Source organism: Liolophura sinensis, chromosome 1 (assembly GCF_032854445.1).
Source record: "Liolophura sinensis isolate JHLJ2023 chromosome 1, CUHK_Ljap_v2, whole genome shotgun sequence".
Lineage (NCBI taxonomy): Eukaryota > Metazoa > Mollusca > Polyplacophora > Chitonida > Chitonidae > Liolophura > Liolophura sinensis.
The window spans coordinates 17748733-17760163 of record NC_088295.1 but is presented as its reverse complement, the minus strand read 5'-3'; the positions used below and the strand labels follow the sequence as shown (position 1 = coordinate 17760163).

Here is an 11431-nt window from a genome sequence, read left to right as displayed (position 1 = left end):
TTCGATCAGTGAAGGAACACTGAAAAAAAAGTAAATAAATACAAAATTTGTGCATGGAATATAGACCTATTTACTTAGCCTGACGACTTAATAGTTACTTATTTATTTAGTTGATTTTGGATTGATTGGTAGCTTTTTAGCCGTGTAAATGTCTTCTTTAATTCATCCATCTACCCAATGGTTAATTAAATGTTCTACATCAGGCCTGATGCTATTCTCATTCTGAGATTACCAAAGACAATAAGACTAGCTATAGGCTGTCTTATAGCGAGTCTTATTCTTCCTATATGTCATATTCCCTGCTTGTTTTATACTTACAGATTGCTTAACGGTTAATGTAATAAGCCTAGGCCTATATTGAATAGGCTATGCAATGTCAGTGTAAACATAGGTATACGTGTATATATGAATGTGTTTGTTCAATATGGACGTAGGCCTACTCGCATCCAATGCCATATAGTGGGTTAGCGTATCGCTCATACGTACACAGTGAAGAACAATTCATGCACGCGATTTCACGGAGATGCGTCAGCATTCATAAGTACCTTTCTTCTATCTAGTACGTATAACATGCAAAACTCAGCAAAACCACGAAAGAGCCATATACCGAAATAGTATGGAATAGCCGAGAAAGTTTGCGACACGTGTAGTCAACACTATACTACACCACTGGCTGATGACATGCAACGCAACCTGGATACACGTCCGCCTTATCACTCTCTCAGATTAATGCGCAGTTATCTGTGTATTCTTCAGTCCTGGTATTAAAAATGTCTATACCTTAGACATTTAGTTATCTAACCAGTGTTGATAATTGAAGCAGTGAATTTATTTTCAATGAAACGTGTCTTTCTACTCTAGTTTGGGAGTTGTACACCGCAGGATTCATTTGCTTCGCGCAAGAATAAGTAGTGCCTTGTTCGAGCGGCAGTGTCGGCGTGTGGTGAAATATTCACCCGCTCCCTGTGTATATATATATCACACGAGTGAAACGTATAAGCAATGTACACTACACCCAATCATGAAAACCAGCCAAGCAGGTGAGTATTTTGAACGTTGTAATGTCATGTTCGTAATAACATAATCTTTATTATAATTACATATAATATTGTTTACAGTTTGTTTTGTGCAAATATCTGTGCTTTTATCCTGGTACGTAGTGATGAAGCATGATTTTAAGACCTGTCAAAACATTTAATTTATATTAAACTGTTTTATGCGATGATCTGAATACATATATATATATATTTTTTTTTAAAGATATATATATATATATTTTTAAGATATATATATATATATATATATATATATATATATTGCGCAAATTCAACCTGTATATCATGTACCATGCGTACCATGCTGCATATTAGTTTACTGACCGTTGTTTAACAGTAAACGACTATGTACATGCGGGTCTTGCGATTGATAAGATTGAGTGAGTGAGTGCATGCTTGGGGTTTAACGTCGTACTCAACAATTTTTCAGTCATATGACGACGAAGGAATCATTAGGGTGCATGCACGTGTAATGTGCCTCCTTGTTGCAGGACGGATTTCCACCGCTCTTTTATTTAGTGCTGCATCACTGAGACGACTTACCGAAGGCAAGTAAGCCGCCCCGCCCGAGCCATTATACTGATACGGGTCAACCAGTCGTTGCACTATCCCCTTCATGCTGAACGCCAAGCGAGGAAGTTACAACTTCCTCTTTTAAAGTCTTAGGTGTGACTCGACCAAGGATTGATCCTGGATCTACCGGTCCCGAAGCGGACGCTCTACCAACTGTGCTATCCGGGCCGGTTGCGATTGATAAGAGAGATATTTTCATGTACGTGTAACAAATCCCTGGATCAGCACATATTTATTACTATAGAGGCATGCATAATCTGGTTAGGGTGGGCTATTGAAATAGCCACAGCTTATCCGTGCCTGTCTGTATGTGTATTATACCATGTGTAATTGTCTTTCACTTTTTCTTCAGGTAACTTAACTTAATCCAGAGCTTGTAAGCCACGGACTCAAAACAAGACACCTCGTTCTTCTAATAGGCTTAGTTGGTTAGTGATAAATAAAATCGTCAACAGTCATGCCAGGAAGAGGTCGAGGCCGGGGTCGCGGGGGCGGAAGAGGTCGAGGTCGCGGCCGCGGAGGAGGGCGAGGTCGTGGACCAAGGCCAGGCAGTCATCCCAATCTAAATCCAGAAAGTGAAGACAAATCGTTAGAAACGAAAGAGTCATTGGACATAACAAAAGATGTGAGGTCATTCTTTAGGGGAGCAGTTAGTTTTGACCACCACTTCGAGGCACAGACACATAACAAAGAGCGGTACATTGCGGGATTAGCCACATTGCTGCAGAATGGCGTACAAATTTCGCAAAGTGAGTACAGCTTATAGCTAGTCTTTGATAATCTGAGGATGAGTACAGTATCAAGTATGACGTAGAACATTTAATTAACCATTGGGTAGATGAATGAATTAAAGACAAACTTTACTCAGTTGAAAAGCCACCAATCGATCCAAAATTAACTAATTTAATAAGTAATTATTAAGTCATCAGACTAAGTAAGTAAATAATTATTAAAGTCATCAGATTTGTGACTCTTGTTTAATCGAATTTTTAACTTATATGATGATGTTAAATCAATGAATAAGTCTGTTAGCTAAATAAGTCAGTTATTGAATGAAATATATTATGTTTCAGATGCCCGAGTTAGAGGACTGGCAGCAGCCTGGGCGCGCCATGACCACGAGCTAGCCAATGCTCTTCTGCTTCTGAAGAAATCGTTCGGCTTGGTTGAGGTTCTGAAAGCTCTCACACTATTGGATAGTAATCGAAGAATGAGTCACTTCGAAAAGAGACTAAAGCAACTCACCTTGTCTAATGCCAAAGTTGGACAGCAAAAGTTATCCAAAATGAAAATGGGGATCAAGAATTTGCAGAACATCCGACCAAAGGTTGGTTTCTGCCACAAATCAACCAATCAAAATAATGTATATATGTTAATACAAAATAAACCTCATACATAAAATGGATTTGAACGGTAAATACCATTCTACAACTACTGTACATAACAACATATAGATGTAACATTACAGTTAACTGTAATTCAGTTGTATGGAAGCGAATGGTTTAGATAAAACTAACGAGAACAATTATATAAGCTTGTGCATATTTGTGCAATCTCAAAATGTTCTTACTGACATGACAGTGACACGCAATTTCATAAAAAGTAACCTTATCCAAAAGGATTAGAATAATTATTTCTTGGTTTGCTACCTGTTGAAAGAACTTTCAGCTTTTTACTTACATATACATGTATATACATATGTATGCAATTGTCTTATATATATATATGTGTCTAATTGTTTGACGGTGCCATGACCTTATGTTAACAGCATGGCTCGGCCAGTGGAGCTGTATGTAAACATGTCCGACGCTGGGTACAGTCATTCAGCCAAGACGAACTGGAATATTATGCCCTTCACTTCCCTAAGGGGCAGTGGAAGAAACTAGCCGATATCTGCCATCTGAATCCCAAAAAGGTGAGCTGTTGTCCTGCCGCCCCGCTCCGAATTAAAACAATCGCTCCCTGACAGTGGATAGCGTGCTGTGGCAGTACAATAGATCAGGTGCTTCTTACCAATGTGGTCCATGTGGGTTCAAGTCCAGCTCCTGCTTGATTCCTCTCCGGTCTTACATGACTGTCTGTCAGCAGCCTGCGGATGCTCATTGGTTTTTATCAGGCTCTGCTCGATTTCCTCCTCCATAAGGCTGACTGCTGTTGCATTGTAAGTGAAATAGTCTTGTGTAATGTATTTGTGCATAAGACTAGTAATCAGAAGCTAAATCCACACCAGTTCCACAAAACATGTATGTAATATATATCTACGAACCCTTCGGCTCATACCTTAGAAAATGTTTGCCCCTCTTTGTTGTCTTTATTCGCATTGCATCCGTTAAAATTGTGGTTAACATGTTTATGTGTTGGTGTTGTTACAGGACTTTCCCAAGTTGCCCTGGTTCCTCCCCTTCTGTTTCGGAGAGCCTGCCCCGGAGGGCACTATGGTTAGTCGTTGTGAGACAGTAACAGCGGAGAACGTGAACGCTTTAGTGGCTGAGTTTCCTTTACCTTTTAGTCATATTAAGGAGCTGAAAAGTCACCTGACAGCAAAGTCCAAGGCCCGGATAGCGGGTTACACAAGCACGCTGGATCAGGTCATATGGTAAGGCGCTTACAATGTATTAAACGTTAACCTCTTCTGTTCATACCTCTGGCATCATGAAGGTAGACATTGAGATCATTTGCACGAATAACCATTAAGTGAGAAAGTTGAAATTAATTGCCTTTTTACGCAAAAAGCGAGAATATATGCCCCTAGTAACACAACGATTAAATAGACTTCTTTCTTTCTTTCTAACGCTACACGATTATCATCGTTCTAATTGTTTATTCGTTTCGCTGAAGCGAAGTGTGATGACGACACAAAACTATTGATGGCCAAACGTCTTGGCGCTGCCACCGAAAGTGACAGGGCAGTAAGAGTGCGTGTTCAAGATTGACAAGAGGCACATTTACACGGTTGCTTGTGACCATTTCCTAATTATCACACTGTGGACTCTGTTCTGCATTTTCTCTGGATGTTCTTGACTTTTACATTCATATCATCCGAAGTTTGGCTCTACACTTTGGTTATGACGAAGTTTTTCTCAAGTTTGGTAAGCTTGGAAAGCCTTTCATCTTTCACTCGGTGCCGTCACTCAAGTGAAGGGTGTGTACACATCAGGCGTTTGTCATATCTTTCTTCTACCTAACTCTATGGACATGAGTGGATATGAGACTGAATAAATGATTGAGCATTACGCTGATTTCTTTTCTCAGGAACTATGAAGATCTGCAGTGCCCCGAGACTGACAAGGTGATCGAGTCTCGTCTGGGGGACGGGGAGGGTGTCTCTCTCCCTAACGGCAAGCTCTTGGAGAGACTTCTCACGCTGAAGATGATTCGTGAAAACATCCCAGCCAGGTTCTCTCATTTCCGCAGAGGGAAGAAGTCTAAAACCAAAAAGAGCGATCCAACTAAAGTCCCCTTTTTGAAGGATCTTGTTCACATTGCTGAGAAGAGGGTTAAAAATATTAAGTAAGTTATAATCCATTCCCTTTTATACAGTTTATTATTAAAATGTCCTTACTGATCAATCGATCAATCAATCAACCAACCAACCAATCAACCTATCAACAATCAGTTAGTTAACCAATCAGTTAACCAATAAAACAGTCGATCAGTCAAGGAGTAAGTCTGTCAGTCTGTGAGCCAGACTGTAAGCCATACATGAAATCATTCAGTGAATCATTAAGTCCATGGTGATTAATGAGCCAATGAACGGTGTGTTTGTTTTTGTTAGAATACAGCTGGAATCGCCCGTTGTGATCATGGGGGACGCCTCGGGCTCTATGGAGGTATCAATCAGAACAAGTACAATCATTGCTGGCTTGCTGTCCACTATCACAGCTGCCAAGCTTGTCTTCTTCAACACAGAGACCAGAGAGTCGCCATTTCTACCCCAGACTGTCGAGCAGGTGAGACTGAGAGGGCCATTGACCGTTCGCTCCTCATTTGTACAGAGTCATTCAAATTTCTTTCTCACAGTTTTTGGAGCACTGTCGCCAGTGCAAGATGTGCAAACTTAAACGACAACGACACCACATGCATTCCGTTTATAGACTTGTTTAATAAATGGCATTCACATCAGCAACTCGCAGAAATAAACGTGATGTAAGCAATAGTTAGTAAGGGCCAATGTGATAAGGAAATCTAATACTGGAAACTACTTTGTCAAACGGCGCCGTTTGTTGGCTGAGTTAAACATTACAAATTCAGTATTCAATTTCATGCATAATTAATAAACTGAATAGGATGACATATTGCCTCAGCCAGTGCTGTTTGTGATATCCCTTCCATCGTATCATAATTACCCAATGATCTACATGTATTCAGCGTGTACGTTGTCTGACTCGCAGGTCCTGGAGCTGGCTGTGTCGACAGAGGCTAATGGTGGCACCACTCCAGCAGCTAGCCTCTACCCATTCTACCGGGATAAAGAAGTGGTGAAAACATTTATAGTCGTCACAGATGAAGAGGAAAACGGCCTTTGTCAAAATGAGTCGTAAGTAGAATTGTTGAAAACTGGCTTTGATTGTCAAACTCGGCCGTGGTGCATGCGTACATTTTCCTTGCGTACGATTACAGTGGAAATCAGGTTAATCGTGTAGGTATTCCAGAGGCTCGACTGAGAATGAGCATGTCTTTTCTTTATCTTGGCAGCAGGTAATGTTAAAACTTTATGTTTGTCGCAGGTTCGACACCCTGTTTAAAAAGTACCACGAGGAGGTGTATCCAGCCAGGCTCGTTTTCGTGTCCTTCCTGAGAAACCAGCATTCTCAAGGTCAAATGGTGTCCAAGCTGCCAGATTACAGTCCCATTCAGTTTAAGCTGGATTCTAGCCGACCTGATTTAACCAAATTGGAAACGTTATTTGGACTGCTCTCAGTGGATTCGCAAAGTTTTGACGACCAGCTCAGTCAGATGGAAGAAAAGATCCACTCAGCGGATGTGCAAGGTGTCTTCAAGGAGATTTTCTCAGACATGGACACGACATAATGATCAGCGGTAACCGAAAAGAAACAAAATTTACTGGATGTTTATTTATTTATTTGATTGATGTTTCACGCCGCAGGATAAAATAAATATACATCACTGAAGAAAATGGTGAGAAGTTTAGTGGAGGAACTGGAAACAAGATTACCATTCAAGAAAGTGATTTATTATTATAACTGATACGTTGACAAACCTTGTAAGGAATACTCTCCAGAGAAATTGTATTTTGAAATCGTAATATTAAAGCACCATTTATACAAGGAAGTCCTGTTCACGAATCTGAAGAATTTGTGGGGATTTGCACGATGTTGACGTGAATCAGCAAATCCAGGCGTGTATTCATACGCTACAAAGATGAGCGGATACGTTTATAGGCAACATTTACACATTTACATCCTACCGTAGTCATATAACATGTACAAATATTTTTTTAAAAAAATCTCATTTCGTTGCATTTACAAAATAACTGTGATCTAAGATGTCATTTCTGTATTATCTATTTGTATTGTATTTTCTGCAAATAAAAATGTGTCGAATAAAAACGAAACCGGTTGTCATGGGATGCAACTCATTGATATGACTATATGAGGACTGATATTTGAACGCCAAAGACATGGAAATTTACAATTGTGTCTCAACCATGGTAAGACAGTGTCATTGTGACTATAACACCATTCCATGTAATCATACTTTAGTCCACCAAACACACACAGGCTGTGTGTATATGAGTTGTCGATCTAAAATTGACTTCTTGGTCGTACATTTTATATCAAGGAAGCATGCTGGTGTGTTCAGTAATCAGGTACTGTACACCTGGATGCTTTAGTATACCTGGGTATTGAATACGCGAGCACCTCACCCAAGAATATTTCAAAACCGGAAAGATTCTGAGGGAAACCCACGACCATCGGCAGGTTGCTGAAAGACCTTCCACTTACGACCACAGAGGAAGCCAGCATGAGCTGGACCTCTCATCACAGCAACTGCAGTGATGAGAGGCTCCTGAGTCATTACGCCGCGCTGGTACGCTAATCACTTGGCCACGGTGGCTGTCCATCCGATTACTGTAGTACAGCATACTCGGGAATTCTCCGGTATCCAGGTGTTCTACAACAGTAATCAGATGTACAATACTTGGGTGCACAGTGTACTGGAGTGTTCTACTCTATTCAGGTATACAATACTTAGGTGTGAACTACTCAGGTATAGTAAAGTACTCAGGTGTATTATACTCAGGTGTATACAATTTGACTGAACACACAGTGTAGGAGTAGCACATGTTCGGCCTTCCAGATTGCTTCAGACTAAACGAAGCAAACAATCATGCACTGTATCACCTGAACCCATTTTGTGAGACGATATGAATTTCAGATGCACATAGGTGACCCTGAGTTTGCGGGTCTGTACTCTGAAGTACGCCAGTCAAGTAAATAAATAGATACATATAAACCTGAATGACGTAAAACACATGTACAGCTAGTATCATCATATAGTGCTTCCGGCAGCAAAACTGATGTCACCTGTCAAAAAACAGTATGCATAAGCTACAAAGTATCATAACCCCATGCACCATGCGCACGATGGACGTTAATGGTGTTGTTGTATTGTACATTTAATGGTGTATAAGGACAATTGTTATCGGAGTGTGTCCAATTATGTATTATATATTTATATTAATGTAAAGAATCATTGTATGATTCTATGTTCATAGGAACATGTGAATAAATTGTGGTATCAGTTAGGTATTACATGTATATATTAAAATAAAGAATTATTGTATGTTCATATGCGTATCAAGTGGGTATACATATATGAATTAATTGTGTATTTTTATATACCAATATGGTCTTATTTTTACCAATTAAGATGTAGGAATAAGCGTGTATTATTTTGCCGTGCTAAATGCGTAAGACTTATTAATATTGATTATTAGGTACATTGTTAAAATCAGTGCAAGCCAACAGGCCTCGCCTTAATTTGGGTTTGTGTTATAACCAATAGTCCTGTGGTTACCATGTCTAATCAGACAGTGATTAGATATTAGGTCACCATACGGAACACAACACAAGCGTAACCTGAAGGGACAAGTCGTGGTTGACAACTGTTCTCTGTGTCTTTATAAGGACAGCCAGCAGTGAACACTTTACTCACAAACTGGACTGCCCAATAAAGAGAAGAACTAACGGTCAGCACGGTGTTTTCCCTTCAGATTATTATGTGGAACACAACAGTGTTAAGAAAAAAGTGCTTTGTATGAGGTATAGGCATATACAGTATATACCTCATCAACAGACAGTGCATGCTGTCGTTAGCATTATTTTGTTGCACTGTCCTCTGGCATCTGGTTTTAAATCACCAGGACTTAAAAAATCTTATATTGTTTTATATTGTTTCCTAAAATAAGTAAAGTTACAAAAATTGGCTTCCCGTGACCTTTTGCGAAAGGGCATGGCAATATACAGTGTTTCCTCAAGCTTACTATAACTAAGATATTTTTGAACGAAGGTGCGTTTCATTTTTCTTGTACCAGTACTGTTTCTTATTTCCCCCATGTATCAACGTTTTGCTTCAACAGTGGTTGATGGCTCGGTAAGCATAATGTATGGCAACAGTCCATAATTAATGCTTCCGAGTCGAGATTGTACCTTTTGGTTATTGTACCTGTTATATTTTCTTTTACTTTTGAGGCTGTTCCACTTTCTGCTTATTACATTATTTTATAAGGACAGGCCTCACATTTAACTTTCAACCTATATGTCAATTTATGGGTTTTCGGGAACTTGGGGCGGATGCACTTTGTAGACAAAAGAATTCTTTAGATATGATATACTGGTATCTAAGTGAATGGGTTTGAAGACCGTCCAATGATCACAACTTTGGTGGCTTAATGGTTAGAGCGTCTACGACAAAAAAGAGAGATCTAGGATCAAGCCCAGGTCACGCCAGGTCATGCATATCAAAGACTTTAAAAATGGTCTGTGAGATTAGGATAAAATAAGCCACCTTTTACAAAGTGTAATCAGAAATACACAATATTCCATTTTATCAAATACAGATCATATGCTGATTTAGGGGGCATTTATCAATGCATGTTAAATTTAACTTAAATAATTTTGTATTAGAGGCAAAATCAAACATGTTGGATTTGTGGATCTACTTACCCAGTTAATGGCAAATATATTCTTATCTAGTATTACTTAAGCTGTTTTGTTTCAGTTTAATTTTCCTGTGTGGTTCCTGCCATTTCTGACTAGACTGACCACTGGTATCAAAATGACAGATAAGCAGTTATTGAAAAGGATATGCATTGGCGAGTGTAATAAAGAATCAGATTTATAACGTTTTACAAAGGTTGGATAATGCGCATGCGGTTTGACGAGCCTATTTTATATTGTAGTTCTTCAAGTCCTTCACTCCACTTCACTCCAGTACTAAATTTAGGGTGTTTTGGGCAATATCCTGCTGAGAGACACGTTGTTTTCGATCAGGAATTGATCAGGAGTCAAGAGTCAGAGTCAAGTCAGAGCCATAAAACATAGGGTCACACTGTATAGGATTAAGTACCACATAAAAACCCAAGCATGTTTAAGTATGTATCAATCAGCACTCAGCCTGTATGTTTTGGTTTAGAGCTATATAATCTCTGGACTATGTGGAGGCTGTGTGGCTATACGTCAGATGCTGCACTATGCATCAAAGGATACATGAAAAAGTACTATACAACGAAGAGTAGGATTTTCAGGAAAATGAAGAAAGATACGCAAAAACAAAAAGAATTTTTTTTTTCATTTTTGATGCATTTTTCATATTTCATAATAACTCCTCTATGTTATGTATATTATCCGTTAGTGGTCGGAAATATTAGGTTCTGACGTCATCGAAGATGTTTTCTCAGCTATCATCGTTGACGTCACAACAGCAGACTTCTTAATTTCTGGAATAACCCTTTGGGCCTGAGGAAAACTGTAGCATAAAGCCATTTCTACGCCCCAATTAAAAGACAGCAGAGATTTTTTTTACTTCTGTGTAATGGCCATATCATATAGGCCTATACTTCGTATATTAAGGAGTACAAAAACAAGCTTTTTAATGGTGTGATCGGTGGTGACTGCGTGGTCATGTCCTGTTTCATATACATATAAGGGCTGTACAGGTTCACGATTTCTTGAATGGAGTAAAATGTCTTTGAGTAAATGGACTTTCAACCATCCACTTCAAGATGGCAAGGTTGTGGTCATTTTTTGTTTCCAGAAATGGACATCTTAATTTCTGCATCGATTAATCAAAGTCTGATTCGTCCCTTTGTTGCACGAGTGACCATTGAGTGGAACCTCGCCTCTCAAGTCAAGCACAAACAATGGCCGCCGAACTTACGATCGAACTCAGGGATTTTGGTTTCCACCCAGTGTTTGTCCGTGGAGAGCATCGTGTGAACTGACACGTGTTGGGCTGAGCTGTACTTAATGAAACGTGGATGCAAGGCCGTCCTGTGTAGACCTCCTTGGATACATCAAATTAGAAACATTCGTCTAGTGGGATCGTCCAGTACAAGGGGGTCAACATAGCAGGCTGTGACAACGAACAATTCGTCCACCGAGGCCTACGGTTCTTCCAGGCTACAGACTGACAAGTTATGCGGATATTTGTCTGCACCTTTGACGCACGATAATACAACTTATAAAATCTATAAACTGTGTCTGTTTGCAGGGTGCGTCTTGTAGAAATGGTGAAAAAAAAACAAAAAAAAAAAAAAACAGGTTCTATAGCGTTTGGAT

At 39.5% G+C, this 11431-nt stretch overlaps 1 protein-coding gene across 1 annotated transcript; it reads left to right on the top strand.

Annotated features, from left to right (window-relative positions):
• Positions 1–1021: 1021 nt before the first annotated feature.
• On the top strand, positions 1022–7322 carry LOC135466327 (uncharacterized). Its single transcript, XM_064743764.1, has 9 exons — positions 1022–1040; positions 1981–2377; positions 2702–2955; positions 3397–3543; positions 4001–4224; positions 4881–5138; positions 5404–5578; positions 6020–6165; positions 6356–7322. Exons 2-9 carry the CDS (start codon positions 2086–2088, stop codon positions 6657–6659), a joined length of 1800 nt encoding a protein of 599 aa, XP_064599834.1. The 5' UTR covers positions 1022–1040; positions 1981–2085; the 3' UTR covers positions 6660–7322.
• The last annotated feature ends 4109 nt before the right edge of the window (positions 7323–11431 follow it).

Coding starts and splice junctions, on each gene's coding strand:
- LOC135466327 (XM_064743764.1), top strand. CDS start 2,086: ATGCCAGGAAGAGGTCGAGGCCGGGGTCGCGGGGGCGGAAGAGGTCGA. Junction 3,544..4,000: donor GCCATCTGAATCCCAAAAAG/GTGAGCTGTTGT, acceptor GTGTTGTTACAG/GACTTTCCCAAGTTGCCCTG. Junction 5,139..5,403: donor AAGAGGGTTAAAAATATTAA/GTAAGTTATAAT, acceptor TGTTTTTGTTAG/AATACAGCTGGAATCGCCCG.